The 27,638-nt window shown below is 37.9% G+C and overlaps 1 protein-coding gene across 2 annotated transcripts in view; it reads right to left on the bottom strand.

The window, feature by feature from the left end:
- The window catches only part of LOC126480990 (uncharacterized), a 251,807-nt gene that overhangs the window by 51,804 nt on the left and 172,365 nt on the right, over nucleotides 1–27,638 (bottom strand). For both annotated transcript variants that reach the window (XM_050104429.1, XM_050104428.1), the window contains exons 18-19: nucleotides 26,350–26,454; nucleotides 22,279–22,383 (exon numbers count right to left, since the gene is read on the bottom strand). In XM_050104429.1, coding sequence (XP_049960386.1) covers nucleotides 22,279–22,383; nucleotides 26,350–26,454 — 210 coding nt within the window. The remainder of the gene's footprint in view (nucleotides 1–22,278; nucleotides 22,384–26,349; nucleotides 26,455–27,638) is intronic.

Here is a 27,638-nt window from a genome sequence, read left to right as displayed (position 1 = left end):
CACCTTTTTGCAGTTTCTTCAGTTTTAATCTACAGTTCATAACCAATAGATTGTGGTCAGAGTCCACATCTGCCCCTGGAAATGTCTTACAATTTAAAACCTGGTTCCTGAATCTCTGTCCTACCATTATATAATCTACCTGAAACCTGTCAGCATCTCCAGGCTTCTTCGATGTATACAACCTTCTCTTATGATTCTTGAACCCAGTGTTAGCTATGATGAAGTTATGCTCTGTGCAAAATTCTACCAGGCGGCTTCCACTTTCATTTCTTAGCCCCAAGCCATATTCACCTACGTTTCCTTCTCTCCTTTTTCCTACTATCGAATTCCAGTCACCCATGACTATTAAATTTTTGTCTCCCTTCACTATCTGAATGATTTCTTTTATCTCCTCACGCATTTCATCAATCTCTTCGTCATCTGCAGAGCTAGTTGACATATAAACTTATACTACTGTGGTAGGCGTGGGCTTCATATCTATCTTGGCCACAATAATGCGTTCACTATGCTGTTTGTAGTAGCTTACCCGCATTTCTGTTTTCCTATTCATTATTAAACCTACTCCTGCACTACCCTATTTGATTTTGTATTTATAGCCCTGTATTCACTTGACCAAAATCTTGTTCCTCTTGCTACCGAACTTCACTAATTCCCACTATATTTAACTTTTACCTATCCATTTCCCTTTCTAAATTTTCTAACTTAACTGCCCGATTAAGGGATCGGGCATTCCATGCTCCGATCTGTAGAACGACAGTTTTCCTTCTCCTGGTAACGACGTCCTCTTGAGTAGCCCCCATACAGAGATCCGAATGGGGGACTATTTTACCTCCGGAATATTTTACGCAAGAGGATGCCATCATCAATTAAACCATACAGTAAAGCTACATGCCCTCAGGAAAAATTACAGCTGTAGTTTCCCGTTGCTTTCAGCCGTTCACAGTACCAGCACAGCAAGGCCGTTTGGTTAATGTTATAAGGCCAGATCAGTCACCCAGACTGTTGCTCCTGCAACTACTGAAAAGGCTGCTGCCCTTCTTCAGGAACTACACGTTTTTCTGGCCTCTCACCAGATATCCCTCCGTTGTGGTTGCACCTATGGTACGGCTATCTGTATCGTTGAGGCACGCAAGCCTCCCCACCAGCAGCAAGGTCCATGGTTCATGGGGGGAGATGTCCCTATGAGAGATGAACATGAGGGGAGGGGGGGGGGGGGGCATTAAAATAATTCTGCAGTCTGTAGTAAATGCTGCTGCTATAAACTTTTCAATAATGTTCCCTGAAAAGTTCCTCTTCTTCCCTCCAAAGATTCCCATATTAAGGTCATAGAATCTTTCTGTAATACTTCCATACTTACCAAACTGACTAATAAGAAATTTAGCTGCTTGCCCTGAATTAGTTTGGCACACGCTGAGCGAAGAAAAATTGTCGAGCCAGTTGAGGATCCAACTTGGGACACCGAGATCTATAGACAGCGACACTAACTACTATAACACAAGCTGTGGATATTTCATAATGTTGTGCCTATACATTTTAATCAACATGTGTGATTAAAAACAACATATAATAACACTGTATTTGAACATTACAAGAATGCTTCCCCTACTCATCCATATTAGATTCCATTCATACCTATTTAAAGGAAGTTGCAATTCATTGGACCTATCAGAAATTCTGTTCATCATTCTTAAACTTCCGAAAGTCACATTTCACCCGTACACAACAGCTCAGATATAAGTTATTTAAGAAGTTATTTTGCACTTCAGAATAAATTTTGTAGCACTCACATGTATGAGCACAAATTCTTGTCACACAGATCAAGATCTGATATTCTGCAGAATGTTTTAGGAATTGTTGCATGTTATTTGAATTTCTACCACCACAACCAAAGTATACTATTCTGCTCTATATAACATGACATTTTTGATAATTTAAAGTTAATAACATTGTTTCATTTAAAACTAGGTAATATATAAGAAATTCTACACTCATATTATCTCTAAATTTGACAGACAAACTGAGAAGAGTTTAAGTATACTAACTGCTTTTTGTCTATACACACCTGACACTAGTGAACATGCACTTGTAATAAACTTTGTATAAAACCGTGTATTATCATTCGCATTGTGAATCTTGTAGGAAATGGTTTCACTAGGCAGAGTGCAGTAGGGAGATCACTGGGGAAGACAGAATGAAATCATCTCCTGAAACTGCAGAACAGAGCACCGCATTTTTCAAAATGTTCCTGCTGGGCACTATCAATGGCACAGGAAAGTCAAGTGCTGACCATGCATCTACCAATCGCTATTGCAGTTTGGGTTACTGATATTCTGGTGTCCATTTTGTTGAGCACTGCTGTTGGATGTTCATTGGTGTTGCGCTGACAGTGATTGAGCTGAATGTCATCTCCAAGACGAGCGAGGGCAGAATCATGCAGCAGAAGCAAAACACATTTCCCATAATACATGGAAGAGAGATATTTTAACAGTCCTCAGAAGTGATTCTTTAATTTCTATAAAGAAAAATGCACTGACCTCAATGTAAAAGTGATGTACAAAAAATTTCTTTCTGAATTTGGATGCTGTTTTCACAGGAGCTTACATGATTCGTGCAATACTTGACACACAGAGTCATTATGGGTAATGAATTTAGTACATCAGAAAGAATAAGACACAGGAAACATAGTTGCAGAAGCACACAAAAAAATTCTTGGGAAAAAAATAATACTCGGCTCAATAAAAAATTATCATCAGTAAAGAATTAGTTGAAATTCCTGGAGTAGAACTGTAGCCTGTAAAACACACGCAAAAACTGGCTTCGACATACTAGCAAACATTCATGAACAAGGTGCAATGCACTGAAAAGTCAGAAACTGGATAGGTTTAGAAAGATAATCCTTCCATTCAAGATGGCCGCCAAGTGAGATCACAGGTATTATCTTCATCTGCTAAAAGAACTTATTTAAGAGGAAGTAGTGTGAAATTTAAACTTTCTTTGTTTCGTATACTTGCTGTAGTGTCCATTCTTGTCATTGTTGTTGTGGTCTTCAGTCCTGAGACTGGTTTGATGCAGCTCTCCATGCTACTCTATCCTGTGCAAGCTTCTTCATCTCCCAGTACCTACTGCAACCTACATCCTTCTGAATCTGTTTAGTGTATTCATCTCTTGGTCTCCCTCTACGATTTTTACCCTCCACGCTGCCCTCCAATACTAAATTGGTGATCCCTTGATGCCTCAGAACATGTCCTACCAACCGATCCCTTCTTCTACTCAAGTTGTGCCACAAACTTCTCTTCTCCCCAATCCTATTCAATACCTCCTCATTAGTTATGTGATCTACCCATCTAATCTTCAGCATTCTTCTGTAGCACCACATTTCGAAAGCTTCTATTCTCTTCTTGTCCAACTAGTTATCGTCCATGTTTCACTTCCATACATGGCTACACTCCATACAAATACTTTCATAAACGACTTCCTGACACTTAAATCTATACTGGATGTTAACAAATTTCTCTTCTTCAGAAACGCTTTCCTTGCCATTGCCAGTCTACATTTGATATCCTCTCTACTTCGACCATCATCAGTTATTTTGCTCCCCAAATAGCAATACTCCTTTACTACTTTAAGTGTCTCATTTCATAATCTAATTCCCCTCAGCATCACCCGACTTAATTCGACTACATTCCATTATTCTCATTTTGTTTTTGTTGATGTTCATCTTATACCCTCCTCTCATGACACTGTCCATTCCATTCAACTGCTCTTCCAAGTCCTTGGCTGTCTGTGACAGAATTACAATGTCATCGGCGAACCTCAAAGTTTTTATTTCTTCTCCATGGATTTTAATACCTGCTCCGAATTTTTCTTTTGTTTCCTTCACTGCTTGCTCAATATACAGATTGAATAACATCGGGGATAGGCTACAACCCTGTCTCACTCCCTTCCGAACCACTGCTTCTCTTTCATACCCCTCCACTCTTATAACTGCCATCTGGTTTCTTTACAAATTGTAAATAGCCTTTCACTCCCTGTATTTTAGCCCTGCCACCTTCAGAATTTTAAAGAGAGTATTCCAGTCAAGATTGTCAAAAGCTTTCTCTAAGTCCCATTCTTGTCACACAACTGAATATTAGCGGCCCAGAAAAGCTTGTTCTTGAAAAAACTTAATGTTATCTGAAGTCCCGATAATCGTGGCATAACCCGAAATTTTGCATGACATAAACACAAAAAAAATCTATTCAAGTTTTCTTGATAAAGCAAAATTCATTAAAAAGACAGCTACTAGTTTCAACAGTGTCTGTTGTCACAATAAAAGTGTAATTAATGTTTCTAAATTGTATTTAAATAATCATTTCATATTGTTTACTAGTTAGACAGAATCTAGGTCTAAATTTTCCAAGTTATAAACATTTAAAAACCAGAACAAAATGCTTGAAAATGTAAATTCTCTAAAAGCAAAGTAATTACTAATTCATTCTTCGGTCACTGTATAAGTACAAAAACAACAACTGCACATAAACCTTTGCATCGTTTTTTGTTTACACACAGACAGTTTCGCGTCCTTGACAAACTTAAAACATTCTTTAAACTTAATTATTCTTTCAAAACTGACCACAAGTGAGAAATGTGGGAGCTGTTATAGAGTAGTGAGTAGAGGGATTTGTTGCCAAACTTGTAGGAAATATTTTCACTGTGGGAGGAGGGCGGGAGGGGGGGGGGGGGGGGGAGGGGATGCAGTGGGGAGAATTTTGGGAGAACAGAAGAGGCTCTCTCCTGGAACAGCAGAGTATGCAGTAGGAGCATTCTGATTGGGGAACAGGAAAGGAAAATCTGTGCCCTTCAGGCACAGTTGGAGGAAGCAAGGAAGGAATTAATAAGGATCAAGAGACATAGGGTGGAGGAGGGTGGTTGAGAACTGGCAGCTGGTAGGAGGATAAGAAGAAAGAGATCGCAATCTGACAGTTCTGTCATCAACACCAAGAACAGGTATCTACCACTGCCAGAGTTAAGTGGAGAAGAGCCTCAGGTAGAACGAGGAGCAGGAAATGTACGGCACACTTCAACTGAGGTCAAGAAGCCTAGGAATCTACAAAGTGTTAGGAAGAAGAAAGTGCTGCTGCTAGGTAGTAGACATGGGCGAGGAGTAGGCCCTCAGTTACAGGAAACTTTAGGGGCAGCATACCAGGCCACCATTATCTTCAAGCCAAATGCAGGGCTAAGTCATGTGATAGAGGACCTTGGGTCTTTATGTTAAGGACTTGACAAAAGAGGACCATGTAGTGATAGTTGGTGGGGCAGGAAGCAGTTTGGACAGGGATGGAGCATGTGATGTAGATGGTGACCTGGACAAGACAGCTCCCCCAACTCATGGCATCAACATACATTTTGTTGAGCTGCTCCGGCGTCATGATCGACCACACCTTGATGGTGCTGTGAAGTGAATCAATGTGGGGTCAGGGATGGCTCTGAGGGCAGCCAACTTTGCTCATGCTTTTCTGGTGCCCGTCGGGACTATCAACAGGTGGGGTTTCACTAGGCATGGCCTACACCTGAACAGGACTGGTTAGGGAAGATTGGAACAGCTGATTCTTGAAAGTATAGAGAGTGGATCTCGGGGCCACACATGGTCAAGTACCTGTTGTTATGGGTATGAAAAGTAAGTCTTTTTCAAAAAAAATCCAGACAACAGGTTCCCCTACCTAAAGAGTATCTCCAGCAGTTTAAAAAATACTGAAACAATTGCTCCCAAGACAGATTTTAATACTCCAAGTATCACACATACCAGTGTCACAAAGAAATACAAACCATTGGCAAGAGAAACATGGGACGTTTCATAGACTTAACAATCCTCCATCAAAACATGAAATCAATAAAAAAATACAACTATTGGAAGTTGAGCTCCAATATTTGAACTGCACAGTAGTTTGTGTTACTGAGCACTGGTGTAGAGACACAGAAATCCAACATGTAGTATTATCATAGTGTGAAAGGGCAAACTCTTAATGCAGAACTGCTTCAAGGGATGGAGGATCCTGCATTTATATCAGAAAAGGAACACAGTTCAAATCAAGACAGGACTTCAGTACAGAAAGTGAAGACAAACACTTTGAAATATCAGTTATTGAATTAACAGGGCTTGATAGCCCCAGGAAATTAACCATTTTGTGTGTGTATAGATCTCCCAGTGGTAGAGTGGACATTTTTTTCCCATAAATTAACAGAAGTTCTAGATAAGTCTTGAGTAGAAAGATCAACATAATTCTGTATGGAGACATTAACATCAACACTAATATCACAAATGAATCCAGCCGCACCCTCATCAATATCCTTCAAAGTTCTGTCATGTCCCTATTGGCCAATAGTGCAACAAGGGTTACTACAATGACTGCATCAGTAATTGACCATGTGGCCACAAATCTGGGCAGGGAAAAATTTGATGTAGCTGTAAAAGATCTTGAACTATCAGACAATCTCTGTCAAATAACAACAGTAAAATCAGGCATTGAATCATTCTCTAAACTACAAGCCAACAAACGACATCTATCAGAAATTACAATAAAAAATTATTCAAAAGAATTAGCAAAACAAAGATGGAATGAACTGTATAAGGAAACCAGTGCGAACATGAAATTTTCTAAATCCCCCACATTATTTAAACTGAACTTTGAAAAGGCATTTCTAAAGTATGCATGTCTGTATCAACATCTCACAAAAAACAGATGGATAACACAAAGTATTAAGAAGTCATCCCAAACACTTAAGTAACTCAGTTGCATGGAAAAAAAGAGTTGCAATGATCCAGAATTCACAAATTTCTATCAGAGATACAAAAAGCTCTATAGGAAGGTGCTGATTGCTGTAAAAAAAGTCATTTAATGACAAAATAATATATAATGCAGAAAATAAAAGCAAAGCAGTCTGGGATGTTATAAAAAAGGAAACGGGGAGAGGCAAACAAATGCACAATAACATACTGCTAAGGGAGTGGGATAAGGTAATAAATGATCCACAACACTTAGTAAACTATATAAATGAGCATTTTTCAAGAATTGCAGAGAAGTTACAGCAAAAATTCCCCAAAATGGATATAACACCTGTAAATAATGTTGCACTAAATATAATGATGTTACTTCCAACCACAGAGAATAAAGTCAATAAAACTGTCCAGAAACTAAAAAATAAAAAGTCAGTAGGCATAGATGAAGTACCAATGTGTGTACCGAAACAATATATAGAGATTATACAAGGCTCCTTAACAAATATAATAAACAAATCCTTCACATCAGGGGCATTTCCAGAGCAGTTAAAACAGGCAAGAGTTGTACCTTTGCTTAAGAAAGATAATGCAGAAGACATAGAAAATTACTGGCCCATTTCCCTGCTGTCACCATTCTCAAAAATAAAAGAAGCAGCTATGAAAGACACATTAATGAATTACCTGAATAAATACAGTATTTTAAGTGAATCATAGTTTGGTTTCCGAAGTGGCAAAAATGTGAAGTCAGCCACAGTAGAATTCACAAAAGTTGTACTTTATGCTCTTGACAAAGATGAGTGTGTCACATGCATATTTTCGGATCTTTCTAAGGCCTTTGATACAGTTGACCACAAGATTCTATTAAATAAATTATAAGCATTAGGAATAAGAGGGGTAGCTAATGACTGGTTTCGATCATACCTAGCAGATAGGGTATGAAGAGTAGAGATAACACATACTTCAAATAGATCCAAACATTTACTAAAACACGTATCAGAACCAAAATACATTAATATAGGGGCTCCGCAAGGTAGCATATTAGGACCAATACTAATCCTTGAAGGCTTTCCAATAGAAAATACATGAAAAAAGAAACGGCATGGGTGGCCCTCAGCTACGTACCCTCCGATTCAGAATTGCAATATTAAAATTTTGGCTGGTTTCATTGTCTAGGGGCTGGAATACGTAGTTGCCGCATTACGGGTCAAATACTGTTGAGTCTACAGTATACAATAAGAATACGTGCATGAATCGAACGGTCGAAGGTTTCTATCACTCGGCAATTGCGAATTATGAATGTAACATATAAATTTATAAATTAAAGATTGCAATTAAATAAAGTCTGCAGGTACTATCTTAATGACTTTAAATGATGAGTATGATAGTAGAAGTACTTTTGAGAATGTGATATGTTACTGCAAAACACTTATTGGTGTTGATGGTCCAGAAATTAAATAAAATATAAGTAGAATAACAGGAGGAGGAGGAGGAGGAGGAGGAGGAGATCACTGTTTAACGTCCTGTCGACAACGAGGTCATTAGAGACGGAGCACAAGCTCGGATTAGGGAAGGATGGGGAAGGAAATTGGCCGTGCCCTTTCTAAGGAACCATCCCGGCATTTGCCTGAAGCGATTTAGGGAAATCACGGAAAACCTAAATCAGGATGGCCGGACGCGGGATTGAACCGTCATCCTCCCGAATGCGAGTCCAGTGTGCTAACCACTGCGCCACCTCGCTCGGTCGTAGAATAACAGGGAAACAATAGATTCCTACTGCATGTAATTAGTTATCAACAACAACATAGCTCGCGAGATATTCACTTCGAAACGCACACTATGTCTTCACTGTAGAAGCCACGGAAATCACACAAGAGCACAGGTTGGTACTCCGAAATATTTCTATCCTCCGCGACCACGCGCAAACTGCTCCACTGTCTAAGTCTTTCTGTCGACTGTGCGTCCGTTATGCAGTACTGTCCGCATCCAGCACTCACTCCCGTGTCCTGTCCAGAACTCCGCACTGATACCAACTCCCCTGTCCTCTCTCCTGAACTCGCTTCCAAGTCTCCCCATTCATGAGCGCTGTGATTGGCTAGAGCACTTGCGCCATGTCTTCAAACCAACGCACCCACACAAACATAATGAAACACATACGAAATACTGGATTTACATTTATATACTTGAAATTAAATAAATATTCCTACGGCTGGACCATAAACATGCTCTAACACACATTATTAAATACATAAAGAAATTAAATAAACATATACCAAAGGAATAGCAACAAAAGGTAGGCCAGTAGCCTAATGTCTCTGTGCTTTCTAACACACAGTAAATATTTAACCAATTTCTTCATGAATAGTATATGTCGGATATAAACAAAGACATATATGAATAAATATAGTTATAAGCATGTTGCTACCATTTTTTTTTCATGTAACTGTGGAGTACTTATGACCTGACGCGATCGATAGTGATCTCCCATTTTGACCTCCAATAACTCATGTACTATTTATTAAGTTACATGCCTGTAATTCATACCAATTTAGGTTTACACTAACAGTTTTCTAAAGACACTGTGATCAGCAAAATTGTATGAAGCGTTTACATTTTGGAAATTCGTTGCTGGGTGTTACTTGTATAATTTACCGTCAGATACTAAACTATAAACTAATAAATATATTGAAAATCTGATTACACCATCAGAATCGTTGTGCAAATAATGGTGATGTACATGTTCCTTTTTGAGGTATCATGACTCATATGACTACTATTAATTTCTAAACAAACTGTGAAATGTCTGCCAGTAAGGTTTCACAAAGTCCACCATCTTTGGTCCTCCTGGCGCACAGCGCCACCAAGGAATTCCCAGCCACGTGCTCAATGGACCATGTGCCCCGGTCATTGTGAGGCACGACGCGGATGTTAATGAGTTCGGCTTGCCGCACGGCCCGAGCGACGGCTGCCAACTCTGAACTTAGAATATTTCCAGGGCGCGCAACTCGCCTGTCACCTCACATCCTGATATACATCAATGACTTTCCCAGTAGTGTTACTTGTGGTGAAAAAATTCTCTTTGTTGCTGACAGCAATGTTATAGTCACCGAGAAAACAAGAGAACTCCTTGCAGAGAAAGCAAGTGAAATTCTCAAGGAAGTTTATGATTGGTCAGTAAGCAATAAAGTGACATTGAAATAAAGAAAACTAATGCCATTAATTTCAGTTTGAAGAGGGAAAATGACAATGTTAAATTAAATGTTGGTGGCACCTCTATAGACTGTGTAACAAATGCAAAATTTGGAGTGGTGTGAACACACAACGGTACTTGAGAACAGCATGTCATCAGCTGTTACGCCCTTAGAATCCTATCATCAGTGTGTAGCAGGCAATGTGTTTTAGTTACATACTATTCATATGTACACTCAATTCTTAGCTATCACATTCTTTTTTGGGGAACAAATGCACAAAATATGAACACAATTTTCCAACTCCAGAATGGAGGTACAAGAATTCTAACCAAAAATTGTAGTCAAGCCCATTGTAAAGATCTGTTCAAAACACTGGGGATTTTAACTGCTCCATGTGAATACATTTACCAGTCAGTTGTACACATCAAAAATAACATTGGTAATTACTGCACAAACAGCTCTGTCAATGACCATGTAATAAGAGCTAGACTCAACTTACATTTACCAAGAAAAAATAAATATAAAACTCAAAATAGCATTCTCTACCAAGGAATAAAACTGTACAATAAATTACCAAAAGAGATTAAAGAAATTGCAAAAATACACTTATTTGAAAATGCAGCTAAAAAGTACCTGCTATGCAATACGTTTTATACGTTGAAGGGTTACTTAGATAAAACAAAGTAGGGGTTTGGCAAAAAAAAAGTGCTATACAAATAAATAATAATAATGATTATAAAACATCCCACATTGCACATAACACCTTTACACTATGTTTTTCTTTTCCTTTTCTGGAAAAACTTACCCCCCAAGCTCTTCCTCTTTCTGCACTCAACATCTCACTTATCATAGAGGGATGCTGACTCAGTTTTTCAGGATAGCAAATCAGAAGTTGCAGAACAGAAAATGGCCCAGAGATCACGAGTGTGTGTGTGTGTGTGTGTGTGTGTGTGTGTGTGTGCGCTTGCGTGCGTGCATGTGCATGTAGTGCGTGAAGTGTTATGAAACAATGTGTGTATAGTGTGTGCAGTGAATGACAGTGAGATATGAGTGAACAGAGTGGCATTACATTATTAAATAAGTTGTTTGTAAAAAAAAGTATTTTATATCTGGAGCAAATCTAATTATTGTCTCCAACTGGAAGTCTGTAAATGTATGTGTATACAAATTAGCTAATTTTAAATTGGTCTGAACTTGTAAATACTTTGACATGTCCTAGAGTCTTGTATGGACGAATAAAGCTGCTGCTGCTGCGAACTACACTGGAGTGGTATTTGTGTACAGGCCAGACAAACAAGTAGTTCCTGAGTGAAGCAGCAGTGTCTTCAGTAGTTGCAAGGGCAACTATTATTCATTGACCTGATTTTGTAGCATTAACTACAGTGAAACACCATGTTTACACTTTTCAGAAGACTGACCCAAAAAAGTGTAAAATGCAGGCAGTGTAAAATACAGGAAAGCATAAACACAACAAGTAAATTACTCTTACTGTCATTCTCTTTATATCTTTCAAGATATGTAACTATATCTAAAAACAAAGATGATGTAACTTACCAAACGAAAGCGTTGGCATGTTGACAGACACACAAACAAACACAAACACACACACAAAATTCAAGCTTTCGCAACCAACGGTTGCTTCGTCAGGAAAGAGGGAAGGAGAGGGAAAGACGAAAGGATGTGGGTTTGAAGGGAGAGGGTAAGGAGTCATTCCAATCCCGGGAGCAGAAAGACTTACCTTAGGGGGAAAAAGGGACAGGTATAGCGCGCGCCCACACACACACACACACACACACACACACACACACACACACACGCATCCGCACATATACAGACACAAGCAGACATTTCTAAAGGCCTTTACATGCCAACGCTTTTGTTTGGTAAGTTACATCATCTTTGTTATTAGATATATTTTTTCCCACGTGGAATGTTTCCCTCTATTATATTCAAAATATGAAACTAAAATGATTTAAATTTTGTCTATTTAAAAAAAAATCTGAAATAATTGTTTTTGTTTCTTTCTAACAGCAGTAATTGGCTCTAGTCTTTTGTGAAACAACATTAAACAGATATTCATATTCTAATGTGAGACTTTTATTGATAATCAGTATAAAATTAGAGTAAATAAAACTTGCAACACAATATAGGTTAAAACAATAAAAATTGGCAGTCTTCATAAACACAGAACAATATACACAAAATCTAAAGCTCATTGCCGATAAGGTTACTCGGTTCGGGGACATCTTGGCTGAGAAAGAGAGTGGAAACTGTCATGTTACAGAGCATCTTGAGGAGGAATGTTTATGTCTGACATCAGGTCCTACCAACCTATGGTTTGGCATATCTGTATAAAATTTCACATGGGAGCAACAAAGATCCATGAAAGCCTATTACAGAGACAGCAATCTTCAAAAACATTATTTATTTGTATAAATGACTGCAAAATGAAATTAAAGCTTTTTAATACAACACAATGAGCAGAAGGAAGGTTGTTACTAGAGCCACTATCACCAGATCATGATTATCATTAAGACAACAACGGCAGTATATTTTGCCACCATTCCAAAAACTGCAGCTGTGACCTAACATGCCAACAATGAATATCTTGCTTACCACTTTAATGCTACATTACATGCTCCATAACTTTAGATATAATCTGTGTTTTCTGCTTTGTTCCAAGTCTGACTTGAAGCAGGAATACAAGGCACTTTTTGCAAAAATCTGTATAAAAATCAATGTTGAAGGTCACGATAATGTTGAAGAAAACTTAAAATGTGGGAATATGGGAAAAAATTGAATTGAGAGAATAGTACTCTTTTTGTGAGCAACAAAAATGAACATAAAAAGCAAGAAAAACATAAAATACAGGAACGTAACAACATGATTTAACTGCAACTTAGCTTCAGTATGTTGGCACTGCAAACAGCTGGAAGTAAGGGGGAACTACAACTATTTCCCCAATGATATGCAGATCTACTGTATAGTTTAATGACCTTGAATAAAATGTTTCAGGGGTAAAATAGTTTCCCATTCAGATCTCTGAGCAGGGCTACTCAGGAGGATGTTGTCTCAGGAAAAACAGGTCTGGCTTTCTAAGAGCTCGACTGTGGATTGTTATGTCGAGTAATTAGGCATGAAGGTTGCAGAACTTGAAAAGAGAAATGAAAAGGCTTAATTTAAATACACTGGGAATCAATGAAGTGTGGTTGTAGGAAAAAGAAATAGGAGTTCTGGTCAGGTGAGTACAGTGAAATCAAACAGGGCTAACGCAGGAAAAAGCCCAATATTGAGCAGGAAAAAAATAAGCGAACTTATATGGTATAGTAGGAATCCTTGGATAAGAAAGGAGATATTAATTTTAACTAATAAAAGGAGAATATATAAAAATGCAACAAATGGAAGATCAGAAAAGGATACAAATTCTTGAAAAATTAAATTGACAGAAAGAGCAAAATGACACTGGGAAAATGGCTCCAGCACAAATACAAGTCTATAGAACCAAGTGTTACATGGGGAAAGATAGATGCAGCCAGCAGAAAAATTAAAGCGACTTTTGGGGAAAAGAAAAGGACCTGCCTGAACATCAAGAGCTCAGATAGAATGCCAGGACTATGTAATGTGGGAAGGACAAAGGTAGAAGGAATATATCAAGGGGCTATATAAAGAAAAAGAACATGAAAGTAATATTACAATATTTTGATAAAGGAATAGAAAGTGGGTGGAGCTGAGATGGAGAATGTGGTACTGCGAAGAATATTTGGTTGAACACTGAAAAGCCCAAGTCAAAACAAGGAAGTCAAAACAAGGCACCTGAACTAATCAATACTCTGTCAGAATTACTGAGACTCTTGGAAGAATCAACTATGACCAAACTGTTCCAGCTGGCATGTAGACTGGCAAAATACTCCTCGGACTTAAATAAGGATGTAATAAATCCCAAAATCGAAGATGTGAGGGAGAGAAAGGTCTGAGAATTACCACACTGTCAGTTAAGTTAGCTGTGGCTGCAGAGTACTAATACTAATTATATACAGAAGAGTGCAATCAGTTGCGGGAAGATCAGTTTGAGTGCTGGAGAAATAGGGGAAAGATCAATCTGAGTGCTGGAGAAATATACTAACATGTGAAGCAATACTAATCCAATGTCTTATCTTGGTGGATACACTGAAGAAAGGCAACGGACATTTAGAGCACATGTAGATTTAGAAAAAGCTTTTGACTATGTCGACTATTCTTTGAAATTCTTAAATTGTCTGGAATGAAGTACAAAAGGTGAGAGGGGGGGAGGGGGGGGGGAGAGAAGAGGCTATCTACAGCTTTTACTGAGACAACTGTGGAGTTGTAAGAGTCAAATGAGTTGAAAGGGACTGAGAAGGGAGGGAGACAGTGTTGTATCCTATCCTCAATGATATTCCGTTCGTACACATAGCAAGCAGTAATGGCAATCAAGGAGAGATTTAGAAAATGAATTAAAAGTTCAAGGAGAAGAAATAAGAGCTTTGAGGTTTGCCGCTTATCATTCTTTCAGAGATGGTGCAGGGCTTCGAAGATTGGATGAATCGAACAGACAGTGTTTTGAAAAGAGGTTATAAGATGAACACCAACAAAAGTAAAACGTTAGCAATCAGGCATAGGTGAATTAAATTATGTGATAATAATGTAATTAGAATCGAAAATGATTTACTAAAAATAGTAGATGAGTTTTGCTATGTAGGTTTCTAAATAACTGGTGAAATCTGAAGTAAACAGGAATGGTAAAGAAAAGCTCTGAATTGATGTAATACTGCCCGCCTCAGTAATTTTCTTTGCTGTCAATGATTTCTCTGGCTCCAATCCCATTTCACAATTTCCAGTTGTGAGTGCAAAGGAGTGTAACATGAACATGAGAATTTGTCACAAACACAAAAACAAAGATAATTTTTAAATTATGAAGAAAATATTAAAAAATGAAACCCATTAAATATGAATACATACTTGATCATGTACATTTTGTAGGTCAGTATTGAAATCGACACTTCAGTTCTTTTTTGATAACAGCCTGAAGCTTGTTCCTGTGAGGATTTCTCATATACTTGGTGTTAGTGCACAACAAAAGGCACAACAAGGAATGGTTCTGCATGACAGTTACGAAGGAATTTTCAGTGGTGACAAGAGCTTATGACTTAGAGAATTGTTGATAAAACTTTAAATATTAGTTGAACTTGGAATAAAATTACTAAAGTGATGCGTCACTTCAAAAATATGATTTGCAGCCATGAATACTAGTAAAGAAAAACTTGCTCTCTTAGGGAATTTGTAATTTCAACATGTAAATTCTAGGATCTCTCAGAGAGATCTTTTAATAAAAGAAAGTCACCAGCCTGGCTAATGGAAAAGAACTGAATTGAAACAGAGTGAGAAGAAATTTATGGCAAAACCTGAAAAAAAGGAAGAATCAGTTGATAGAAAATAGTCTGAGATACTAAAGGATAGTTCACGTTTTAGTAGTTACGGAAATATGAAGACTTACCAGGATAGATTAATGTGAAGTAGTTATGGAGAATAAAGAGACTGAACAGGACAGACTAATGTGAAATGCAGCATCAAACCAGTCTTCAGACTGTAGATCACAATGGCAATAGCAGCAACAACAGATTGACAATGATGGGAAAGACTCGTTCCCCATCCCTTATATCCAGGAGGTGAAAATCCTAACACAGCCAATTTCTACTAAAAGAAGTGAAAACAATGGGATAATGACAATATTATGAAAAGGAAGGCTGCTACTCACAATATAGCGGGGATGCTGAGTCACAGAAAGGCACAACTAAAAGACTGCCAAACAGGCCTTCATCAGAATTACGGTCATGAATGCGAGAGTTGCATCTGCATGAGCATGTGTGTGTATATTTTGTCTAATTCTGATGAAGGCCTGTTCAGCTGAAAGCTTCATTTGACAACCTTTTTGCTGTGCCATCTGCTACTCAGCATCTCCACTATTTGATGAGTAGCAACTATTCTTTTCATAATATTGTCAGAAGTAGTGAAAAACTATTCCTAGCTTTTAGAATTGTTATTTACTTCCTCAAGTGCAAATGTATCTGTTAAATGATAACAATAAAAACTGTATCAATGAAATTATTGATTTCTTTTTGCCCTTCAAGAAGACATGTCTAGATTTTGAAAGCAAGAAACTAAAGACAACTAAACTAACAGTGGCCTGATACAAGAAACTTTCATAACACTGTGCATTAGAAGGCAACCAAATAATAACATTATGTTTTATGAATGAGAAGTGCACACTGAACATCATTATGTTGAAACAGTTTTGTGACCACCTTATTGTAAACTGTCTCACACAATTGCACAAGACAACATCAATGTGTATACAAGTCGCTCTGAAATGGTTGCAACAGTGTCAATTCTTGATACTAATTTGTATGACAACAGACACGAAACTTTTGCTAAGAATTCTAAGCTTTATTGGGGTCCTGATTTGGCTGACAAATATTCAGTGCATGATGAATTAGAGATGTATTTGACCCTACCTAAATTGCAATGAATTTTATGAAAGGGTAAGTTTAGTAGATTAAAAAAAATATGTGATATACAACCAATTCATCACAATTTTCAGGAACTGTACTGCATCATAGGTGATAACACAGAAATAACAAAAGTATTAAACTGCATTAGACCACAGATAAAGCTCACTAAACAAAAAAGACGTTAGCCCTAGAGAAATCATTACAAACATCATTAAATACAGTGTAATTCCACCCCTAGATCTGAAATGCCTGGATTCAGTTAGGAAGTGAGCCCACAAGGTCGTGCAGATATGCTGCGTGCAGGTTGAAGCAATCGCTGAGGTTTGATTGCGCGATTCCACCAAACTGCAAAGATGCTGATGCTGCCATTTTACCCATTGTTCCACATACTTTCTATGTGGTCCAAGTGAGGTGATCCTGCAAGTCAATCAAGATGAGAGTGTGTTCATAAAACTACTCACACTTTCTTCCAGTTGTTGTCATCTTTATGTTCCTGTGTAAGCAATGGCCCCTTGCAAGGTGACTGATTCCAAATGTTCACTGCACACCATTCCTGTCACAATGTTCTCTCACTAACAGGTGGGAATGGACCTTCATTCCCTACCTACAGCAATTCTTGATGGATTTGGAAATTATTTTGATTCACAAACCATGAAACGCACCTCTGGTTCCTCTCAGTCAGGACCTCTTCCCAATTATAATTCTGATGTCGTGTTTCGTGTTATAGCACTGCTAGTAGACACGCTCAAGAGTCCACTGTGAAACACCAACAAATCCAGCAACTTCACAAACTTGATTGCCCCTTTTTGCCACTCTGTCACATCCTTACATTTACCCATGTACAATGTCTGCTTGAAACATAAATGTCTCACTGATCGTTACTCGCTTATGCTCACGTAAAGGCAGTGCATGTGCAGTTGAGCTCATGACCCTATTGTTATGCCATCTGTAAAGGCGTAACGACTCATATGTGAGTGCACACTGGAGTGACTAAGTATTTGTCTCATGAACTTATTTATGTTAATTATTATATCGATTCTAATACAGTTTGAGGCATGCAAGCTACAAGCACTTAATATAATTGCTTTAATAACTTTTAAGTTGAATTATTGACAAAAACTCAAAACTTTGGGTTAAAGTTTGAGGTACACCTATAACTAGTACTAAAATGTCTCTGAGGTTTTCTTGGAATGGATGATTAATGTTGCACTTCTAGGTGTACAATAGGTACCACACACCATTAGTACTGGAACATATTTACGTAAGGTTTTTGGGTCTAGTTATCATGACAATAAGTTGATTTCATGTTGTATTTATTTTTTGTTGCTTTGACCTGTTGCCCGCAATGTTCTCGAGGGAATGGCAAAACCAACTACTTAGACTTCACCTCTGCCATACCACATTTATATTTTATGTAGTTGTCAGAGATAATATTTAAGTTAATATTTGCATGAATTACTTTGAATAGCATGTTTTTTCCCCCGTAAGCACACAACCACAAATTGAAAACATTTGTTTGCAGTTTTGTGAGTTTTCTTAGAAGCCATTACTTTTTGGTCACTTGACTCAAGCAAATCTTTAACAAGCCTTCCCTTGCTGAGTTAAGATTTTGATCAATAATTAAGAGTAACCACATTTGTGACAGTCACATATTAGATTCGCTTATTAAATGAAGTGACAGTTGTTCATTAAATCAGTGATAATGGTGCCTCAATAACATTGCATCAGTTCCATTAATCTCACTGTAGTGGTGTGTACTGTTAAAAGATTCAATTCCTGTCACTGACTGGAAGACGAGTCACACATCTGGGCTGCATTATTGTGCAAAATATGTGAATCACTGAGCGACAAGACCTGTAGGTAACATTATGTACACTAGCATGAATTTGTTAACTTTTGATTACAAACGATAGAAGGAGTAAAGGTAACCTGCCACTGTAAACTGAGATGTTGAGCCATCAGTAGGCACACCTGACATGAAACCTCACCCAGTGGAGCTGTAGCACCAGGACAATGTAGATGGCTGGGGAAAATGTAGACACACAGATGTATGTATATTTTGTATTATCTCTGAAGGAGAATGTTATGCAAAAGCTCAGCAATATTTTTTAGTTTGGCTTATACACCTGTTCACTGCTCACACCTGAGCTATATGATGAGTGGTGTAAGGGTACAGATATCAACCCTGTCCCAGACAGATCGAATCTACTCTTCCGCATCTCTGATCCAGCGAGTTAGCATTGCTGACAGGTAAGCCCCTTCATAATATAACGGTGCGGCAAGTTGGTTTAACAAAAAAAGAGCAGCAATTTACAGTGGTTTCTTTACTATTTGCAGTGTTGTTACTCCAACTATGATTTTAAACATCATATTAACTTTTGATTATACTTAATGTCAAATTTAAATTGTATTAATTTTCATATTTATATTATATTAATTATGTGCGAATGAATAATCAACTAACTTACATGTAAGTTGTTTATATTTTCTCTTATTCACAACGAGCCCATTTCGGCAACTTACCATCATCAGGTGCTCTGTAAATACATAGATAAGCGATGGTCATTGGTTTTGTAACGATGATCTGAAAATTTATAATATATCATTAGGTGATTTACCATACACCTAACATCGTTGCTGTCGTGTCCTGTCTGTTATGGAATTATTACTGTCTGCCAGTTGTACAGTTGATGTGTATGTCGGATGTTACTTGCTTTCCATATATGTTACTTTTCTGACAGCTTGGATGACAATGGGTCAGCAATGTTACATGTTTACATAGTTACTATTATAAACAGTTGGTGTGAGAAATTCAGTTGTTTATTATTATAGGATTCTTTCTAATTATGTTTTTGACTAAAGTTAGTTTTAGTTTTATTTGACATTGTTTTGTTAGTTTCGTGTTCTATGGTGAATTTCATTTTGGGGTGTAATTGATTCAGTGCTTTATGTATATCATCTACGTCAGTTAAGTTACCTTCTATAAGCATTATTGGATAAAGGATTAAAGTATACTATCAAACCTAGATTTCACAATAGTGTACAAAAACAACTAATAGCATCTGCAAAAATAACGCTAGACTTAGCAATCTTACCCATAAAACAGCAGAATGAAATTACTACCAAAATCAGGAAAAGCTATAATACCTATTCAGACAACATAACACTACATCGAATTAATGCAAAATTAACGAATAACAATTTCCTGGCAATTAAATCAAATAAAGGCAATAGTCTAGTTATCATCAACAAAAGTGACTACATACAAAAAGATAACGATTTCTTTGGTAGCAATGGTATCACACAAATCAATAGAAACCCCACAAACAAATTTGCAGCCCAAACCAAGAAAACCATAAAAGCATGTCATACAATACTTACAGAATATGAAAAAATATACGATAAGGAATTCTAGAACTTTAGCCAATAAAATCAAGGACAGAAACAATACCCCCAAATGCAAGATTTAGATCTTTCGAAATTACTAACTTACACACCAACATCCCAATCCAGGAAACAAGAGATATCATAGAACAAAACCCACTCAAGTACAGAAAAATCTCAGAACATGGCATTACAGAAATTTTGCAATTAACAAAACTTGTCTTACAACAAAATTACTTCGAGTTTGATAATAAAATATATACACAAAAAGATGGAGTCGTAATGGGATGTAGTATTGCTGAAACCATAGCTGATATATTCCTTAACAGCTTGGAAGAAATTTTTTTCGAAACAAAAAACACAACTAATCAAAAAATCTTATACTATTACAGATATGTAGAAGACACTTTAATGCTTATAGAAGGTAACTTAACTGACACAGACGATACACACAGAGCACTGAATCAATTACATCTCAAAATGAAATTCACCATAGAACACGAAACTAACAAAACAATTAACTTCCTTGACCTAACTATTAAGAACACTAACAATAAACATTGCTGCAAAATTTACAGAAAGCCCACCACAACAGACTGTATTATCCATGCACACTCATGGCATCCAAAAGCCCACAAACTCGCATTCTTCCACACAATGCTGAACAGATTAATAAATTTACCGCTAGAAGACAAAGCAATTCAAAGGGCAATAAAAATCTTAGAATACATAGCCCAGCAAAATGATTATGATCCCAAAATTGTAACACAATTATACCACAATAAAACACAACCTGAAAGACACAATATACAGAAAGAAATAACACTAAACTTGCACACAAAGAAAAAGAAGGAAACAAAATACCGGTATGTAACCACGACCTATCTAGGAAACATTTCGAACAAAATCAACAAATTAGTCAACAAAACCAACATCGCATTTGCATTTCAAAACACACACAGTCTCAGACACAAAGGCAGTTCGAAAATTCCCATACACAACAATCCCGGCATTTACAAAATTTTCTTCTAATATGTCACAAATTCTATATAGTGCAAATTGGTAGAAACTTCAAAATCAGATATAAAGAGCACACATGAGAAAGTGAAAACAACCCATCCACAATTTTTCAACATTTACAAGCAGAGAAACACTATGTAAAACCCGTAAACAAAGCATTAGAAAACCTCCATATTACGCAAAAGGGAACATTGATGAACATCCTTGAGGAAATAGAGATATATTCACATACATACAGCAACTCAACAAATTTACAAACAAACCGACCTAAAGTGCAAAAAGTATACAGAAAGCTTTATTCACATTATAAATCTGGAAAACGGGTAAAATAATAAAATCAGTGACTCTAAACAACACATATCCATAGTAACAGCAATAACAACATGAGCAGTACAAAACAGAGACAGAACACCAATATAAATCATAGACAACATTTATTATGAAAAAATTAAAAATGTAAAATAAAGATGTCAAATAAAACTAAAACTAACTTTAGGTAAAAATATAATTAGAAAGAGACCTATATGAAAAAATAATAATAATAAACAACTGAATTTCACACATCAATTTTTTATTATGGTAACTACGTATACATGTAACATTGCTGACCCAGTGTCATCCAAGCTGCCATAAAAGTAGCATATATGGAAAGTAAGTAACATCCGACATACATCTCAACTGTACACCTGGGAGTAAGTAATAATTCCATAACAGACAGGACATGACAGCGATGATGTTACATGTAAGGTGAAACACATAATGACATATTAAAAATTATCAGACCATAGTTACAAAACCATTATATTAAGACCATCGCTTATCTATGTATTTACAAAGCACCTAACAGTGTCAATTTGCCAAAATGGGCTAATTGTGAATGAGATAAAATATAAACAACTTACATAGCAGCGTAGCTGTCTATTACTGACAAATAATATTGTTATTAAAAGACATATTTTGCACTGCGAGCCCCAAAGAACAAAAGTAACTTACACTACTTAATCGAGAAACTGGAGGTGGAATGTTTGTCAATTTTACACCTCTGCATTTATGGTCGACTTTGAAACAACATTTACTTACCAAATATAATTACCCAACTAATTACTTTTTTGTGTGGAAACAATGTATTTTGGTAATCTGAGGTTAAAAAAGTGTGGTCAAAAGCAGCAGGAAAGCATTCTGTTCAAAGTAAATTATACATTATTTACAAGTATGAATGCAACATCAAGTTCCTTAATAATGAATATCCTAAAGATTCGGATATACTTGTTTCCATAAACTAAACTGCCTGATTATTCTTTGAGTTAATTCTCATAACATGAAAACTTATAAAAAGCTATACCAGCAACCACAAATGGTGAAAAAGTAATGACTAAAACCAATCACAATTTTCATTACTCACAGTTTGCAGCCGTTCTTGATGTTTGGAGCCACATGACAATTTGGTAACTTTACGGTTTTTGAGCCACATCCTCTCCCACACTTCAACATGACAGACTTCTGTCTCCTACAATATATACTATCATTAAATTACATACATGTATCAAACATCGAACACACAAAACAATACTGTACAATAGTTTATACAGTTTAGGCAGTCACTAATTGGCCACCAGCAGTGATGTGCCCGTAACAAAGTCAAGAATGTGGAAATGCAAAATCTCATTATCATAGCTTGGAGAGAACACCCCTACAATCAATGAAACCTATGTTTAGGCTAAATATGAACCCAAATGATGTATTGAAGTCTCTTTTTATACCATCTGAGCAATTATACTAAAATTCTTACAGTATCATTAGACAAACATGATAGTATTATGAAAAGAATAGACTGCTATTCAGCACATAGAGGATGTGTTGAGTCGCAGACAGGCACCACAAAAATACTTTGAATGTGCATGTGCGTGCGCGCACGTGTGTGTGTGTGTGTGTGTGTGTGTGTGTGTGTGTGTGTGTGTGTGTGTGTGTGTGTGTGTGTGTGTGTTAACACATGTCGCTGTATGCCTGTGTGACTGCCTGAGTGTTTAGAAGACCTTTTGGCCGAAAGCAGTTTTTTGTCGTGCCTCTGTGCGACTCAACATGGATTTTCCGTTGCTTGACAAACAAGTTAATTATATGAAAATGAATTCATAATCATAAAATAACAAATAAATTATGAGGCGTACTTACAATAAAAGATCAGTAGTTGATCAATAGATATGCATACAATATGAACACGTTTTTGAAACAGTCATGGCCCCTAGTTAACATTCAACATGGCTTTAAACTGATGCACAATATATATTAAGAATCCAGAAACAAGAGGGTAGGAAAGAAAATGAAGAAATATTGTATACTTAAGATCACACATGAAACATATGAAGGATATTGGCCCAAGAGAGGTACTCTAAAATAGGGCAGACTCGATTTTGAGAATGGACTGCGACATATACCGTGATAACAACAAAAGAGAGGGGCATAAATTGTAAACTGAGAAGTAGAGGCCACTGAACACAAAAGAGAGATTAGAAAAGATCGTGTAGATAAACATTCCACTACTGCTGTTACAAATCGCACTGACTACCAGGACAAAGACCACAGCCAATCATGACTCCTCCACCTATAAACTCTGCTAGAGTAATCCCATCCCAGAAATCCAACAATACCTCAAATCTCTGCTTAAAGTCTTAGGCCTTTCCCAGAATCTCTCCCCTGAATCCATTTTCTCCTCACCCCCATCACATACTGCACTGTTCCCACCTTCTACATGCTCCCCAAAATGCACAAATCCAACAATCCTGGACGCCCATTGTAGCTAGTTATTGTGCCCGCAATGAAAGAATTTCTGCCCTCAACGAACAACACTTCCAACTCATTGCCTGTAGTCTAGCATCCCACATCAAAGATACTAACCACTTCCTTCACCGACCCTCTACCATCCCCACCCCTTTACCTCTTGGATCCCTATTCGTCACTGTTGATGCCACTCTCCTATAACCCAACATCCCTAAATCCCATGGTCTTAGCGCTTTTGAGCACTACTTTTCTCACCGTCCTTCACCTTCAAACGCACTACCTCATTCTTCACACGCCTTACTAACTTTACCATAATTCACAACTACTACTCCTTTGAAGCGAAGATACGCAAACAAATCCACGGCACAGACATAGCCACCCGCATGGAACCCTCCTAGGCCAACTTGTTTATGGGACAGCTAGAGGAGATCTTTCTAGTCTTCTGAAATGCCAAACCCATAGTCTGGTTCAGATTTAGTGATGATACCTTCATGATCTGGGCTCAGGGCCAAGACACCCTACCCTCATTGCTTCACAACCTCAACACCTTCTCTCCCATCTGCTTCATCTGGTCCTCCTAAACCCAGTGTGGCACCTTCCTGGACGTTGACCTCCTCCTCTCTGATGGCTCCACCCACACATTTGTCTGCATTAAACCCTCCAACCACCGGCAGTACCTGCATTTCAACAGCTGTCATCCATTCCACACCAAAAAATCCCTCCCATACTGCCTGTGGACCTGAGGACGGTTTATCTGCAGCGACGAGAACTCCCTCGCACAGTACACTGAGAGAGTCTCACCAGTGCCTTCATAGACGGGTACTATCCCTTAGACCTAGTCTGCAAATAGATCTTACATGCCATTTCCACAACCCCCCCCCCCCCCTCCCTCAATCCTCCCACCATACCCAAGGACCAGCTACAAAGATGTGACCCCTTTGTCACCCAACACGTATCACCAATGCCCTGAAATGGACATCCTACCAAAGACCCTTCCCACCCTCCTAAAGTGATGTTCTGTTGCCTAACTAACCTCCACAGGTTACTAGTCCATCACTATGTCACTCCCAATACCAATCCCTCGCCACAGGGATCATAATCCTGGGGAAGACCCAGGCGCAAGACCTGCCCAATCCACTCACCCAGACCTTCCTAGTCCCGTCCCATCACAGGCTTATCCTACGCCATCACAGGCCAGGCTACCTGCTGTCATACACCAGCTCTGCTGCAATCATTGCACAGCTTTTTATATTGGTATGACTAGCAACCACTGTACAACAGGATGAATGGCCACTGCCTACCTGTGACCAAGAGCACAATGTGCAACATGCGCTTGATTTCAATGGCTGCTTCACTACCTTAGCCATCTGGATCCTCTCCTCAACACCAACTTTTCTAAACTATGCAGATGGAAGTTATCCTTCCAACACATTCTCTCCTCCCGAAATTATCCCGGCCTCAACCTATGGTTACCTACTGTCCCCACACCCTCTGTCCTGTCACCTCCTCTCTATTCTCATCCCCCGCTCTCTCTCTGTGCTGCCTTCTGCTAACACGCCCACCGGTCTTTCCCCTTCCCCGCTCCCTTTCCCACAGCCTTCCAACACTGCACCTGCTAGCAGTCTTGTCCCTCCACACTCTGCCACACAACACTCTTTTCTGCCCCCACCTGTACTCTGCTATCCCTTCCCATTGCCCTTCCCCGACCCCTCAATATTGCTGCTTCTATTCTATGTGACGATGGTATTCCAGTCCGGGCTGCCAGAGATGATGGTCTTGTGTGTATAAGGTATGCTTGCTTGTGTGAACGTATGTGTGTGTGTGTGTGTGTGTGTGTGTGTGTGTGTGTGTGTTTTCCTTTTCTGAAGATGACTTTGGCCAAAAACTAATGTGTGTCTTTTTCTTGTACCTGCCTGCAATTCAAAGTGTCATCTTTACAGTGAGTAGCAATCTATCTTTTCCTTATATTGTTGATATTTCAATTAGGAGCTTCCACTGGTTGAATGTGTATTTTGTTCATAAACTCTGAAGCAGGTTGATGTTGAAGAGCTCAGCGAGGGTTTCAGTATTCTTTATGTACCTGCCAACTGTTCAGTGCCTCTGCCGTATAGTGACCTTTTGCAGCTTCCACTGTTTATGCAATATTGTTATGAACACCACAATTATTAGCATTAAACTACAGCACTCACTATTTATTATTCCACGAGTCTCTCTCCATCCAACAGCTCTCTCTTGGTTGCTGACTGTAACCAGTGTTCTGGAAGTATGATAAAAGACAGAGGACCTCACAATCTCATGTCACAATTTCATTCTCTCTGTACACTTTTCACTGTCCTATGGGATGCTCTTTCTTGCCCACTTCCCCAAATGTACTCGCCCACTCCCCACCAACCTGTTCCCACACACCTCTCATTGCTACAGGAAATGCAAATATGCAACATATGTTCCTGAAAGGTTGAGATTTCTTGTTTATCTCTATGTGTATATTAAACATAGAATGCTTCCATTCTTTGTGATATGTAAGGCTCTATACTCCTCCCCCTCTGGCCCTTCCTCCTCACCCAAATGCTCTTCTTCACTTTCCTATTGCCACTTTGCCGGAACAGATTAACTAAACTTAGCAGCAGTCATAATTTGTACTGTCTTAAACTCTAGCAGAGTTATCAGAAACATAATACTGCAGATGATGCAAACTTACTGAATTTTCTGACAGCTTGCATTCTTCATCAAGATGTTTATCTCTCTTTAAGCAGTCTGTATCTGCAATTTCCAAGTCTAAACGATACAGTTTTCCCTCAACAACCTGAAAAAAAAAAAAAGCGTGGGTCACAACAAAACTTGGAATAACAACAAATGTTTATTTAACATCACAAAAATGCCTATGAGACAATTCTAAAAGATGGTGTAAGTAAATTTAGCCACAACATCCTAATTCAGGTCATAATATGAAAATAATTTCGGCATGAAATTTTACATTAAAACATGTATATTAAAAACATGCTGTTACTAAATTATTTCCCAGGGAGTTATCATCACCTATGTCTCACGAAAGACGGGGGAAAAAAAAATTAAAAAATTACTGAATACCTAACTTTTGCAGTAAGTGTTTACAAAGCAACATTTTTTTTTTCCTAGATTAATCTACATCCAAACCTATATTCTACAATCACCTATCATTATATGATGACAGGTACTTTTAGTACCACTATAATGTACTATCTTCCCTATTCCAACTATGAATGAAATTTGCTTTTATAAGATATGACAAACATTATAATATCCGTAATTGATATAAGCAGCACCAGGATTTTGAAGTACACTGCTGAACAAAGGCATTCTCTGGACATTCTGTACATTATGCTGTTCAGCCATATGCACCCATATTGTTCATTCATGTTTTCTAAGATCATCTACTCACCACCTAGTAAGTCATGTTGGTCTTTTCTTGTTGTTTGGAATTCTGTAAGGAACTTACTTTGCCAATCTACATCCATTCACTCCATTTCATTTCCATTATATCCATAATAAAGTTTTCCATTCTGGGATGTTCTCTGATCCATTTACTGCTTTTCTTCTCTTTCCTAGCATCTCTCTGCTGCTTACTGAGCAACCACCATTTGAACGGCTTTTGCATTAAAAGCCAATGTTGTCATTTCCAGAAGTAAAAACTAGTAATGCACACAGATTGGGAACTTTTCTTTCTTTTCTCACATACCAAAAAATTAGTTTTGAAGGCTTTTTTACCAAAAGCCATTTTTACTCTTCCATTTATTTCTTCTGCTGTCCACTGAGTTGTATTCAACTGCCTCAGACACAACAGTACAACTGGTTCTGTGGCTTTATTCATAATTTTTACTAATTTCTTGTCATTGTGTTAATTCTGCAGTGTCTGCTTTACAGGCCTGCTTTGAAACTTTTTCTATTCTGATGAGGCATTCACTGTTGAAAGTTTATCTTCTCTAGAAATAACAGTACAATGGCATCAGC

The sequence above is a fragment of the Schistocerca serialis genome, chromosome 5 (assembly GCF_023864345.2).
Source record: "Schistocerca serialis cubense isolate TAMUIC-IGC-003099 chromosome 5, iqSchSeri2.2, whole genome shotgun sequence".
NCBI lineage: Eukaryota > Metazoa > Arthropoda > Insecta > Orthoptera > Acrididae > Schistocerca > Schistocerca serialis.
This window is presented reverse-complemented; position numbering and strand designations above follow the sequence as displayed.